Here is a 10,158-nt window from a genome sequence, read left to right as displayed (position 1 = left end):
TACTAACAGGAAAAGGACTTGCAGCAAAGTGTATCGAAGTGGATTGGGCAGAGGGAAATAACCCCTCATGGCAACTGCTAGAGCTCTGATTCTTCACCTGTACTAGCCACCTCACTTGCTCTCGTCTGGCTGCATTCATGTCATTCTTGCATCCCTGGGGTCCTTTTAACCATGGCCTTCACAGAGGGTGCAGGGGAGGCAAATGTCAGCATCCCAGACCAAGGAGAGCTTCTGTAAGAGAGACGGAAAAATGGTGGTGGTCGTTAAAGAGTTAAAACCTGAAGCGTTAAAACCTGAACTGTGAAGGAGTTTTCTAAACAGCAACACAAGGAGCTATTGTGAAGAAGTGACCACACTGATTTGCCATTATCTCTGGTTAGTGCATTAGAAGACAAAACCTGCTACCTGATAATTTGCCAAAGAGTAATGGGAGTGACATGCCCCATTAGAAACTGAAAATACTCTCAGAAATTGCACTTACGAGTCTAGAGTTTTCTTTTTATCCAAGTAGAACTTTGGCCTCTGTTTTCTTAGCAATGTTTGACTGCTAAAATCACTTCAAAGAAGAAAATAGTACAAATTTGGAGAAACACAAAATTAGTGTTACGGACTTTCTGAAAAATGTTACCTTTATGCCACTTCAAAAAATGTTAAAGAAATGTGTAGGGAAGACAAGAAGCTTTTAAAGTCAAACCAAGACCCACTGTATATTCTAGCCCCACCCTGCAGTCACATTGTTGGTCCTGAAAGTGCCACCACACTAAAGAAAATACTGTCCATTAGTAATGAGAAAACTACCCTAGAATATTCATCCAGCTGATGTGTGAGGAAGGGCTGGCAGCCTGCGGCTAGGGCCCTGGCATGGTCCCACTTTTCCTCCTGTTTCCCAGAAGCTCAGACTCCCGAATGCTCTGTTCTCCCATGAGTGGGCCTGGCTGCTCTGCTCAGCCCTCTGTGCTCCACCACTCTTGCCTCCCAGAGCGTTCGAAACCTCTGTTAACACAGTCTGCCCTTTACTGGATTGAAAGCAATTTGAGGGGAAGTTCAAAGTTTTGTTGTTGTTGGGTTTGGTTTTGTGGTGTTTTCAATTTTTTTTTTATACCAAAGCATTTTGTGTGCATAATATAAAAAGCCAAACAGCTGTAACAGGCTCACAGTGAAAAGCAGCAGGCCCATATCGCCCTGGGCTACCTCTTCCCAGAGGTAGCCAGTTTAGCACATTGAACTGTTTCTTCTGATATTAACATCTACATTTCCTAATAATGTGGTTATATTACTTTTTCTTGATTTTTCGCTTCTATATATTATCTATTGATTTCCTCCTAAGGAAGATAGGGATTTAGCTCTAATAATCTTTCTCCCAACCACATCCCAAGCATAGAATTCCTTCTCTCTCCCTCTCAGTCATGTTATAATTTTTGGCTACATCAGTACACTTTTGCATGATTAAGACTACTGAGATACTGTTTACAGCTGTGCCTTGGATGTGCTATGCTTATATTTCCCTTTATGTGTAATCCTTTGTTTTCCTGGAGTTACTACATCTTAGTGTTTTGTTTGCTTAGTTTCCTATGTATCTATCACAAATTCAGCCCAGACCCTAATAGAAGTGTAAATCTCAGCACAATCACAACACCTCAGGCAATCTGATTTTTCTGGTTTTCTTAGATCACTCCTGGAGCTCTCTGTTCTCCTGCTCCTCTCTGGACTGACTGCTCTCTAAGCCTACTGCACAGCTCTCATTCCAGGGCCTTCACTCACTCTCATCTTCAGAACTCCTTTTGCTCTCTTCTGGATTGGATCCCTTCTTTTCTGGATTTCTAGCTTCCTCTCTCTTGTTTTGCTACCTCATTTTGGGGGAGCACATCGTTTAGCAGATCTCTGAGCAAGGAGTATGTGGGACATAATTTTTTTGAGAACTTTACATACCTGAAAATGTCCCATTCTGCTCTCCCACTTGATTGATAGTTGTACAGGGTATAAAACACAGGGTTGAAATCATTCTGAGGATTTTGGAAGCATTGTTCCACTGATTCCAGCTTCTGGTGTTTCCTTTAAGAAATCGAGTGCCATTCTAATTCCCGATTCTTTTTTTATTTCTGGGAATATTCTTCAACTTTAATTTCCAACCTTCTTTTGATTTTTCTCTGCTAACATAATTTTCCAGACATCTTTCTTTTCCAGTTATTCTTTGTTACAGCAACCTGCTCCAAGATGTATGTGTATATTTTTTTCACTGAGGATATTACAGCTCTTTGTTGCTTTGTTCTTTTTTGTTGTTCTGTATTTTTTGTATGTTGTTCTGCTTGAGACCAGAAGTGTTTCATAATTCAGATTTTTTTGGATTTTGGGATATTTACATTGTACTTCCCAGTTAAACATTCCTAATTTGAAAATCCAAAATTCAGAATACTTCAGTGAGCATTTTCTTTGACCTTTGTGTCACCACTCAAAAAAGGTTGTGGATTTCGGAGCATTTTGGATCTTGAATTTTCATACTGGGGATGATACTTAACCTGTATCTAAATTTTTAGCATGATACTCTGCCCTGGGCTGTCCCTAAGTCCAAAGATTTTCGGGTTAAACTTTTGGTTTCTTAAATTGGTTAGGGATGGGAACTAGGAGTAGAATTCCTTTTACAGACTTGTAAAACATTTCAAAGATTCCTCCTGTTTTTAGCTCTACTGTTCTGTTGGCTTCTGCCATGCCTGGGGCCACCATATCCTAAGACTTAGGGGGATTCATGGCACAAGTGGACTTGCTTCTGAGCTGTGCCCTTTGACCAACCTGCTTTCCACCTTCTGTAATCTCCTGTCAGTGATAAATTACCCATCAGCTTTCTAGATTCCAGAATTTTGCTGACATCTCCTGTTGGCTATGTTCTTATTTCCTTTTCTGTTTATTCCTGTGATCTTGTGCCTTTTAATTCTTTCCCATAATTTGTTGGGACTTCAGAAGGAAGTGGAGCTAAAGGCATGTGTCTGCCTGCCCCATCTTGGCTGGAAGTTGGGAAGGCCTTCCTTCCAAGGCACCCAGCATAGCACCTGGCACATGATGGATGCTCAGCAAATGTCTGTGGGTCTTTTTACTAAAAAGGCAGTTGATTTCACCAGAAGTAGTGACCACCTAAGTTTTGGTAATTTTTTTTCTCCTGAGGGATTAAAAACAATGCCAAACGCAGGAGTGAGAGTAGTAGGTTATTAATAACCTCTAGGAAATACATACTATATCACAGGACAAAGACCCATCCTTATTAAGAGTTTGTTTTGTTTTGAGACGGAGCCTTGCTCTGTTGCCCAGGCTGGAGTGCAGTGGCATGATCTCCACTCACTGCAACCTCCACCTCCCGGGTTCAAGTGATTCTTCTGCCTCAGCCTCCTGAGTAGCTGGGACTACAGGTGCTTGCCACCATGCCTGGCTAATTTTTTGCATTTTTAGGAGATGGAGTTTCACCGTGTTAGCCAGGATAGTCTTGATCTCCTGACCTCGTGATCTGCCCGCCTCAGCCTCCCAAAGTGCTGGGATTACAGGCGTGAGCCACAACACCCAGCTTTTTCTTTTTTCTTTTTTCTTTTTTTTTTGCCATTTCTCTCAAAATACATTATTGATTCCATTTGAATCACTTACTATTTTGGGTCTTCCCATAACTGGTGTTGGGGCTGGTTGGCTCCAGGAACCATCAGGTTTCAGCCCATTTTATTGATAAAGAAACTAAAGCTGGCAGGTTGGGGGGTGGGGGAGATGGAGGCTCCAAAACTAAGAAAGGAAAGCCTTGGGTACCTGTGTGAGGCTGGGGCTCTCCCAGTCTCCCTGGCCTTTGGGGGATGAGAAGCTTGAGGTGGAGTCTGAAGGCACCTCTTACCAGACCCTGTGGCCTCCTATTTTGGGAGAGCAGTGGTCTTCAATGCCTTTCTAGATATATCCTGGCTACTAGAAAACAGATGTCCTCAAGTTCACAGGCCTGGGTTCTGCTCTGCCCATCTGATTAGGAAAAAAGTCAGCAACGTCAAAATTCCAAGCCAGTATAGTTGTGTGGGTGTGATCTTGCTGCTTGAATTCAGAGTCTCCAATCAGGTCTCGGAACATGTACTCTTTTAAGTGGTATTTATTGATCTCCTACTATGTGCCTGGCACCATTCTAACACTGGGGATCCACAGAGAACAAGACAGACAAGGACCCTGCTGGCAAGGAGCTCATTCTAGAGGACAGGGGCTAACAATAGGTGAAAACCAACAAACAGGATTTTTTTCAGATTTCGGCCACTGGCAAATGCTGTGATGAAGTGACTGCGCTGTGGTGGGCGCTATCTTTGAGGTGGTCAGGGGTGAGGTGGGCAGAGCCTTCCAGGTGAGGGAGAGCTGGAGCCAAGACCTTGAGAGGGTCTGGGTTCCATGGGACTGCAGGAGAGCAAGGAGGCCACTGTGGCCGAAATGGCAGGTGGAGGTTTCAGGTGGGCAGGAGGAGAGTCTGTCTGGAAGCTTGGAAGGATGGTTTTAGGGAATGTCGACAGGTCATTTGTGCTCATGCTGACATCCATTTAAGGGGGGTTGTGTGTGTGAGAAGGAGCAGGCTTTCAGTCTCTCAGAACCGTCAGGAGCGGACTGGAGGCTGCACGCTACTGCTCAAGTCCCCTCTTGAAGTGGGAACAGCTCTTCCCTGCTTGGCTCCGGTCTGCGATGCTAATGGGTATGAATCAGCCCTGACCAGGCCCTGATGCAGTGCTACATTCTGCGTCAGAAAGCTCCAGCCCCTCGTGTCTGAGTCACCTGTGTCCCCAGGAGAGGATGCACAGGCCAGGGCCACGTGCTGGTGGGCCTGCGTCACCAAGCCACACACTGCTGTTCAGCCCGGTAGCACCGCTGGGAGATTAAAAACATGTGCTTAGTGAAAGGCAAAGAGCTTCTTTTGATAACCAGCATCTGTTAGTTAATGGACCTCTGAGAGCTGTATACAATTTCAACTTTTTATTAAAGAAAAAAAGCTCATTTGCTCTCCTGGGAGTTGCACAATGAAATTATCAACTGCATGGGCTTCCCACCCACCCCCACCTTTCAACATGACTGAACATGCAATGGAGAACATTAATTTTGTTTGGAAATAGGACTCTGGGCTTTCCTCCCTGTCTGTGGATGAGAGCACTCTCTTGTTTTATGTGAAGGGCAGAGACTTAAGGGGCGGGAGCAAAGGGCTGGAAGGAAGGCTTGATGCCCATGGGCTTCTGGCCCTGTACCCAGAGAGTCTCAGCCCCTCAGCCTCTAAAATGACCCCTTCCTTTACCAGCCCAGAGTCTTGGAAGCCCTGACCTTCTGCCTGGGAGAAAAGGGATGGTTGCCCTTTCTTCAGCCTTCGTAGCTCCGAGCAGCATCACCTGCCCCCAAACTAACAAGCCCCAGCGAGCAGAGAGCGACTAAGTCCAACTGAGGGGATCCAGGAAGCTGCTGTCCTGCTCAACACACTCCTCCTCATTAGGGATGGCTCATGCTGCATCCACAAAGCAACACTAAATTGCCTTCCCCAAATAAAATCAAGGAATCCCATTCCCTCCGAGAGTCAGGAGGACACCCCAAGCCCGCGGGCTGTGAGACAGAGGCCCGGATCTCAGGCTGTGGAGCCCAGCCCCTTCTCCTCTCTGTGCCTTAGTGTCCTCGCAACTGACTCAGCTGGGCCTCTCGAAGGTGGCTGAATCTGGTAGATGGAGGTGATCCATTCACGGGTCTCAGTGTGAGGCTTAACGGATAACCAACATTTACTGAGTCAGCCATATTTATCGAAGTTGTTTCTACCATGCACCAGGCACGCTGGACCCTTCTGGAAAGATCGCAGGAATCGAGTCAGAGCCGAGTCTTTTTCGTCAGAGCTTACATTCTAGGCAAATAAGGTCATTTCTGACAGTGATCAGTTTTCATGACAAAGAACATACAACTGATGCAATGGATTGACAGAAGGACCAGGGAAAGGGGGCTGCCCTTTGGGATGTGAATGGTGACATCTTCAGGAGATAACATCTGGTCTGAGACTTGACTGAAAAGAAAGTGCTAAACTTCTGAAGGTCTGGGGGAAAAGAGGCTAGGCAGAAATCAGGGCTTGTGCAAAGGCCCCAAGGCAGCAACAGCTCCTGTGATGAAGAAACAGAAAGAAGGCCAGTGTGGCCGGGGCATGAGGAGGCCTGGCTGAGCCTTGCAGGCAACAGCGAGCCAGAAGTCGGGCTTTTATTCTGAGTGCAGTGGAAGCCCCTGGGGGGTTTTCAGCAGGACAGGCAGTGGCATGAAAGCAGAACTGAGAGAGCTGGGGTTTACCTCCACTGGTTTTATTCTCTTTCACACATTCTCTGGAAGACACTCCACTTCCTTTCTTTAGAACTGTAATTCCCTTGGTTGATTTTAATAACCAGCAAGAACATTTCTCGGGCTGTTTAATTTTATTAAAAGGTTCAAATTTGATGATAAATGGTGGCATGGTTGCTTCAAGCTTCGGATACAAGACCTGCTCAGCCATGGACGTATCATCGACACCCACTGCCATCCCCACCAGGAGCTCCCCCCACCGTGATGTAGTCTGAGACCGTAAATAATGTAATGATTTCTTGTACTTTGGTAAATATGCCAGGAACACTCGTAGCTGTCTGAGACCCACAGAGAATACTAACTTGGTGGGCTTTTATTTTTTTTAAGAAGAAGAATGGATAATAAGTGGGAGCAATTTCAGCAGGCTGACTGAACCCCACACAGTCTCAGGGAGGAAAAGGGCTTCCCTCTGAAAGCATCATTAACCTCACAGACCATTGTTCAAAATCTGTGATAAGAGCTAGAGATAGGGATCAGGAGGAGGAAGGAGGGGCTGAGTCATTGGCCCCCAGTCCTGAAAGCCCTTGGGCCCACCAGGCTGCCAGTTAATTTCACAGTGTACAGATGAGGCCCTGGGAACACAGGCAGAGTCCCTAGAGAGGCACAGCCTGTTCCCACCATGATGACAGTCCCCTCTGAGCAGAGGACACCAATATATTAGGATTATGGCAAGGAGGCTGGGCAAGGCGGAGCTGCCCAGATGTCGCCATGTAGCCTGGCGACCCTGACCTCTCCCTAGGGTGGGCCCAAAGATACACATTCAGAGATTCTCTTCCTTTGTCAGGCAAGCACAGGAAATCTTGGCAACCGAGGATGGCTGGGCAGGGCGAATTGCAGAGCACGTTAGTGTTACAGTTGTCGTTACTGTTAACTACTTCCAGAAGGCTGGAAACGCTGCTCCCCTCCAAAGACCTGCCCCCAGCAGCCAGCCCGGTGCACACTGGCATTCACTTGGGCCAGGGAGGCTTGGAGGCCGCAGCCTGCTCTGGGGAGGCCACGCTTCTCAGCTTAGATGGAGTCCTCTTCATTTGCATGCTGGCTCGGGAAAACTGGATTTATCCACACGCAGTGTTGGCAGCTTGAGGTCCGACTCGCAGAAGCACAGGCAAATGCAGATGAATGCCAGCAGTCACGACTCAGGAAAGCTGAGCTGCCCCTGAAGACACAAGCCCTTTGCCCAAAAGCTGAAAAGCCCTGAAAGCCCGAAGTGGCATCTTTAATTCATGGCACCACTTAGAGATCGTATTGCTAAATTCAAATTAATAATCTTTAAACAACAACCTACAGACATGGCAGAACAGTAGGCCTCGTCCCTAGGCAGAGCCTCAGGGTCTCCGCTTGCTCCCATCTTGGAATCCCAAGGGTCAGGATGGGAAGAACTGGGGGGAGCATGGGATGGGGGGGTTTCCGTGTGGCCCCCTGACTGCACCTGTTGGCGAGCTGCCAAGGATGAGGAAAGTAGAAAAATTGGGAGTGATCTTTAGAAACTCACCTAGCGATGAACATCACTGCCGCGTCCAAGTGCATGACTGGGGACCTGGGCTGCGGGATGTGGTATAGGCTTTGCAGGTGTTAAGCTCATGCCCTGAGCCACATGGGACACAGGCAGAGTTTGGAAGCAGTGGGGCTGTGCATCCATCCATGACAGAGCAGAGGAGAATGGTTCCTTCCCTACAGCTGCCAGGAGGGAGTCTGAAGGGTTGAATGGGTGTGCAGAGCCGCCATCCTGATGTCAAGTCCAATGTCACAGCCAGTGGAGGAAGACCAGCCCTAGAACTAGGGGCAGAAGTGGGAGGGATGCTATGCGAAGACCCCCTGTGCTGGGGTGCTTCTGCAGCGATGGCCTGTGCTGCGGTGGCCTGGAGAAGTCGGGGGCCTCCCCCTGACAGAGCACCAGGGGTGCTTGGTAGGAGGTGGGACGTTTCTCTGGGGTATCGGGACTTGACCCATCGGTGGGCCTTTGTCCGATGAAGAGCAGGCTTTGCCCAAGGGAGTCTTGCTCCATCTTGAAAAGCTCGTACTCCACGTGCGGGAGCCGGATGCCCAGTGGTAGGCAGCCATTGGTGGCTGTGACATCCCGCTCAGTGCCCACGGACCAGGCCCCCACACCCCCACAGCTGCTTGGCTCCGAGAAGTTGAGCATGGCCGTGGTGACCTGGTCCATGGGGGTCACATGGGCCCGTGTGACCTCAAACACCAGCTCGGTGCCGCCGTGGACCCTGGTGGACGGCGTGCCCCTGGTGTAGCGGCCGGCGGCATACACGGTGAAGGTGGGCTGCCGGCAGGCTGGGTCTGAGAAGTGGTGGTAATACCCTTCCCAGGAGTGGCTGTGCCCGTGGAAAGTGAAGAGCCGAGTGAGGAACAGGACCGCTGGGCGTACCTCGCACCCCGAGCTGACCCACCAGCCGCCCAGGTGCAGGGGCAGGGCCAGAGGGGGCGGCAGCACAGGTGGGTGGTGCACATCGGAGCGGGCAATGAGGCCACAGGCTGGGCACGGCTGCACGTGGTGCTGGCAAAAGACAAACAGAAAAACGGTGGTTGTCCCACATGGAGAAGTTGGGTTGCAGCCTGGAAAGGAACCCCAGCTTTGTAGGGGTGTCAAGGCACCTCCCTCCTCTCTCTCCTCACTCCCTGCCTTCAGTCAGGATGACCTCTTTGCTTCAGCCAGGATGGCCTCCTTGATGGAGGTCAGCCCCTGTCTCCCCCGGGCCTTGGGTCTCCTGCTGTCTCTTCCACCTGGAATTCCCCGCCAGCTCCTTCTTACCTCTTAGGTCTCAGCTGGGCACCAGAGAGAGCTTTCCCGAATGCCCCATGTAAGGTGGGCCTCAGGGCTGTCATGCCACCCTCTTTTATCTTCCTCATTCCACCCCCGAGACTCTCTTCTCTCTACCCCTCACCCCTCATCAAACTGGAATGCATCATGCCTTACAGTCCTAAAAAGCCCTAGAAAGCTGGGACTGTCTCTGCGGCTACCCCATCCCCACCGCACAGGGCTTGGCTCACAGCAAGCACATATTTGTTGCATGAATAAGTGAGAAATGAATGGAAGCATAGGTGGCCTTCGTCTTGGGACCTGAGAGAAATTGTCCTTGCTCATGCCCAGTCTGCTTGGTCCTGGAATTTGACCGTGAAAGTTGATTTTTTCTAGCTCACTCTTCTAGGTGTTTCTGAAGTGCCGGGAACTATGCTAAGCACTTCCTGGGCAACTGGTACATGTTATAGCTGAGGGAGCTGAGACCCAGAGGGCCGGCTGGGCTGCCCAGGTTGTCCAGCCTGGAAGTAGCAGAGACCAGCTGAAATGCAGCCTGGCTTACACCCGGCTGTCCGAGCTCCCACTCTCCTGTGCTCATAGCAGGTTACATCTTCCCTACAGGTAGAGAATAGAGGATTTTTGTCTTTAGAAATCTCACAGTGGAAGGTGTGCATCATTTGCTCTACCTACCCCATGGAAAATGAATATGGCAACAAGGATCAAAAGCTATCAAAATATGTCTGAGTCAGGTGCAGTGGCTCACACCTGTAATCCCAGCTCTTTGGGAGGCTGAAGTGGGCAGATCACTTGAGGTCAGGAGTTCAAGACCAGCCTGGCCAACACAGTGAAAACTCATCTCTACTAGAAATGCAAAAATTAGCCAGGTGTGGTGGCACATGCCTGTAATCCCAGCTACTCAGGAAGCTGAGGTAGGAGAATTGCTTGAACCTGGGAGGTGGAAGTTGCAGTGAGCTGAGATCACACCATTGCACTCCAGCCTGGGGGACAGAGTGAGACACCATCTCAAAAAAAAAAAAAAAAAAAAAGGGAAAGAAAAATTT

The 10,158-nt window shown here is 48.9% G+C and overlaps 1 protein-coding gene across 1 annotated transcript in view; it reads right to left on the bottom strand.

Annotated features, from left to right (window-relative positions):
• Positions 1–6,407: 6,407 nt before the first annotated feature.
• The window catches only part of APCDD1L (APC down-regulated 1 like), a 59,021-nt gene continuing 55,270 nt past the window's right edge, over positions 6,408–10,158 (bottom strand). The window contains exon 4 of the mRNA XM_032146294.1: positions 6,408–8,854. Coding sequence (XP_032002185.1) covers positions 8,090–8,854 — 765 coding nt within the window. The 3' untranslated portion in view covers positions 6,408–8,089. The remainder of the gene's footprint in view (positions 8,855–10,158) is intronic.

This window comes from Hylobates moloch, unplaced genomic scaffold (assembly GCF_009828535.3).
Source record: "Hylobates moloch isolate HMO894 unplaced genomic scaffold, HMol_V3 SCAFFOLD_32, whole genome shotgun sequence".
NCBI lineage: Eukaryota > Metazoa > Chordata > Mammalia > Primates > Hylobatidae > Hylobates > Hylobates moloch.
Note: the sequence above shows the minus strand (reverse complement) of the source record. Positions and strands in the feature narration are given on the sequence as shown.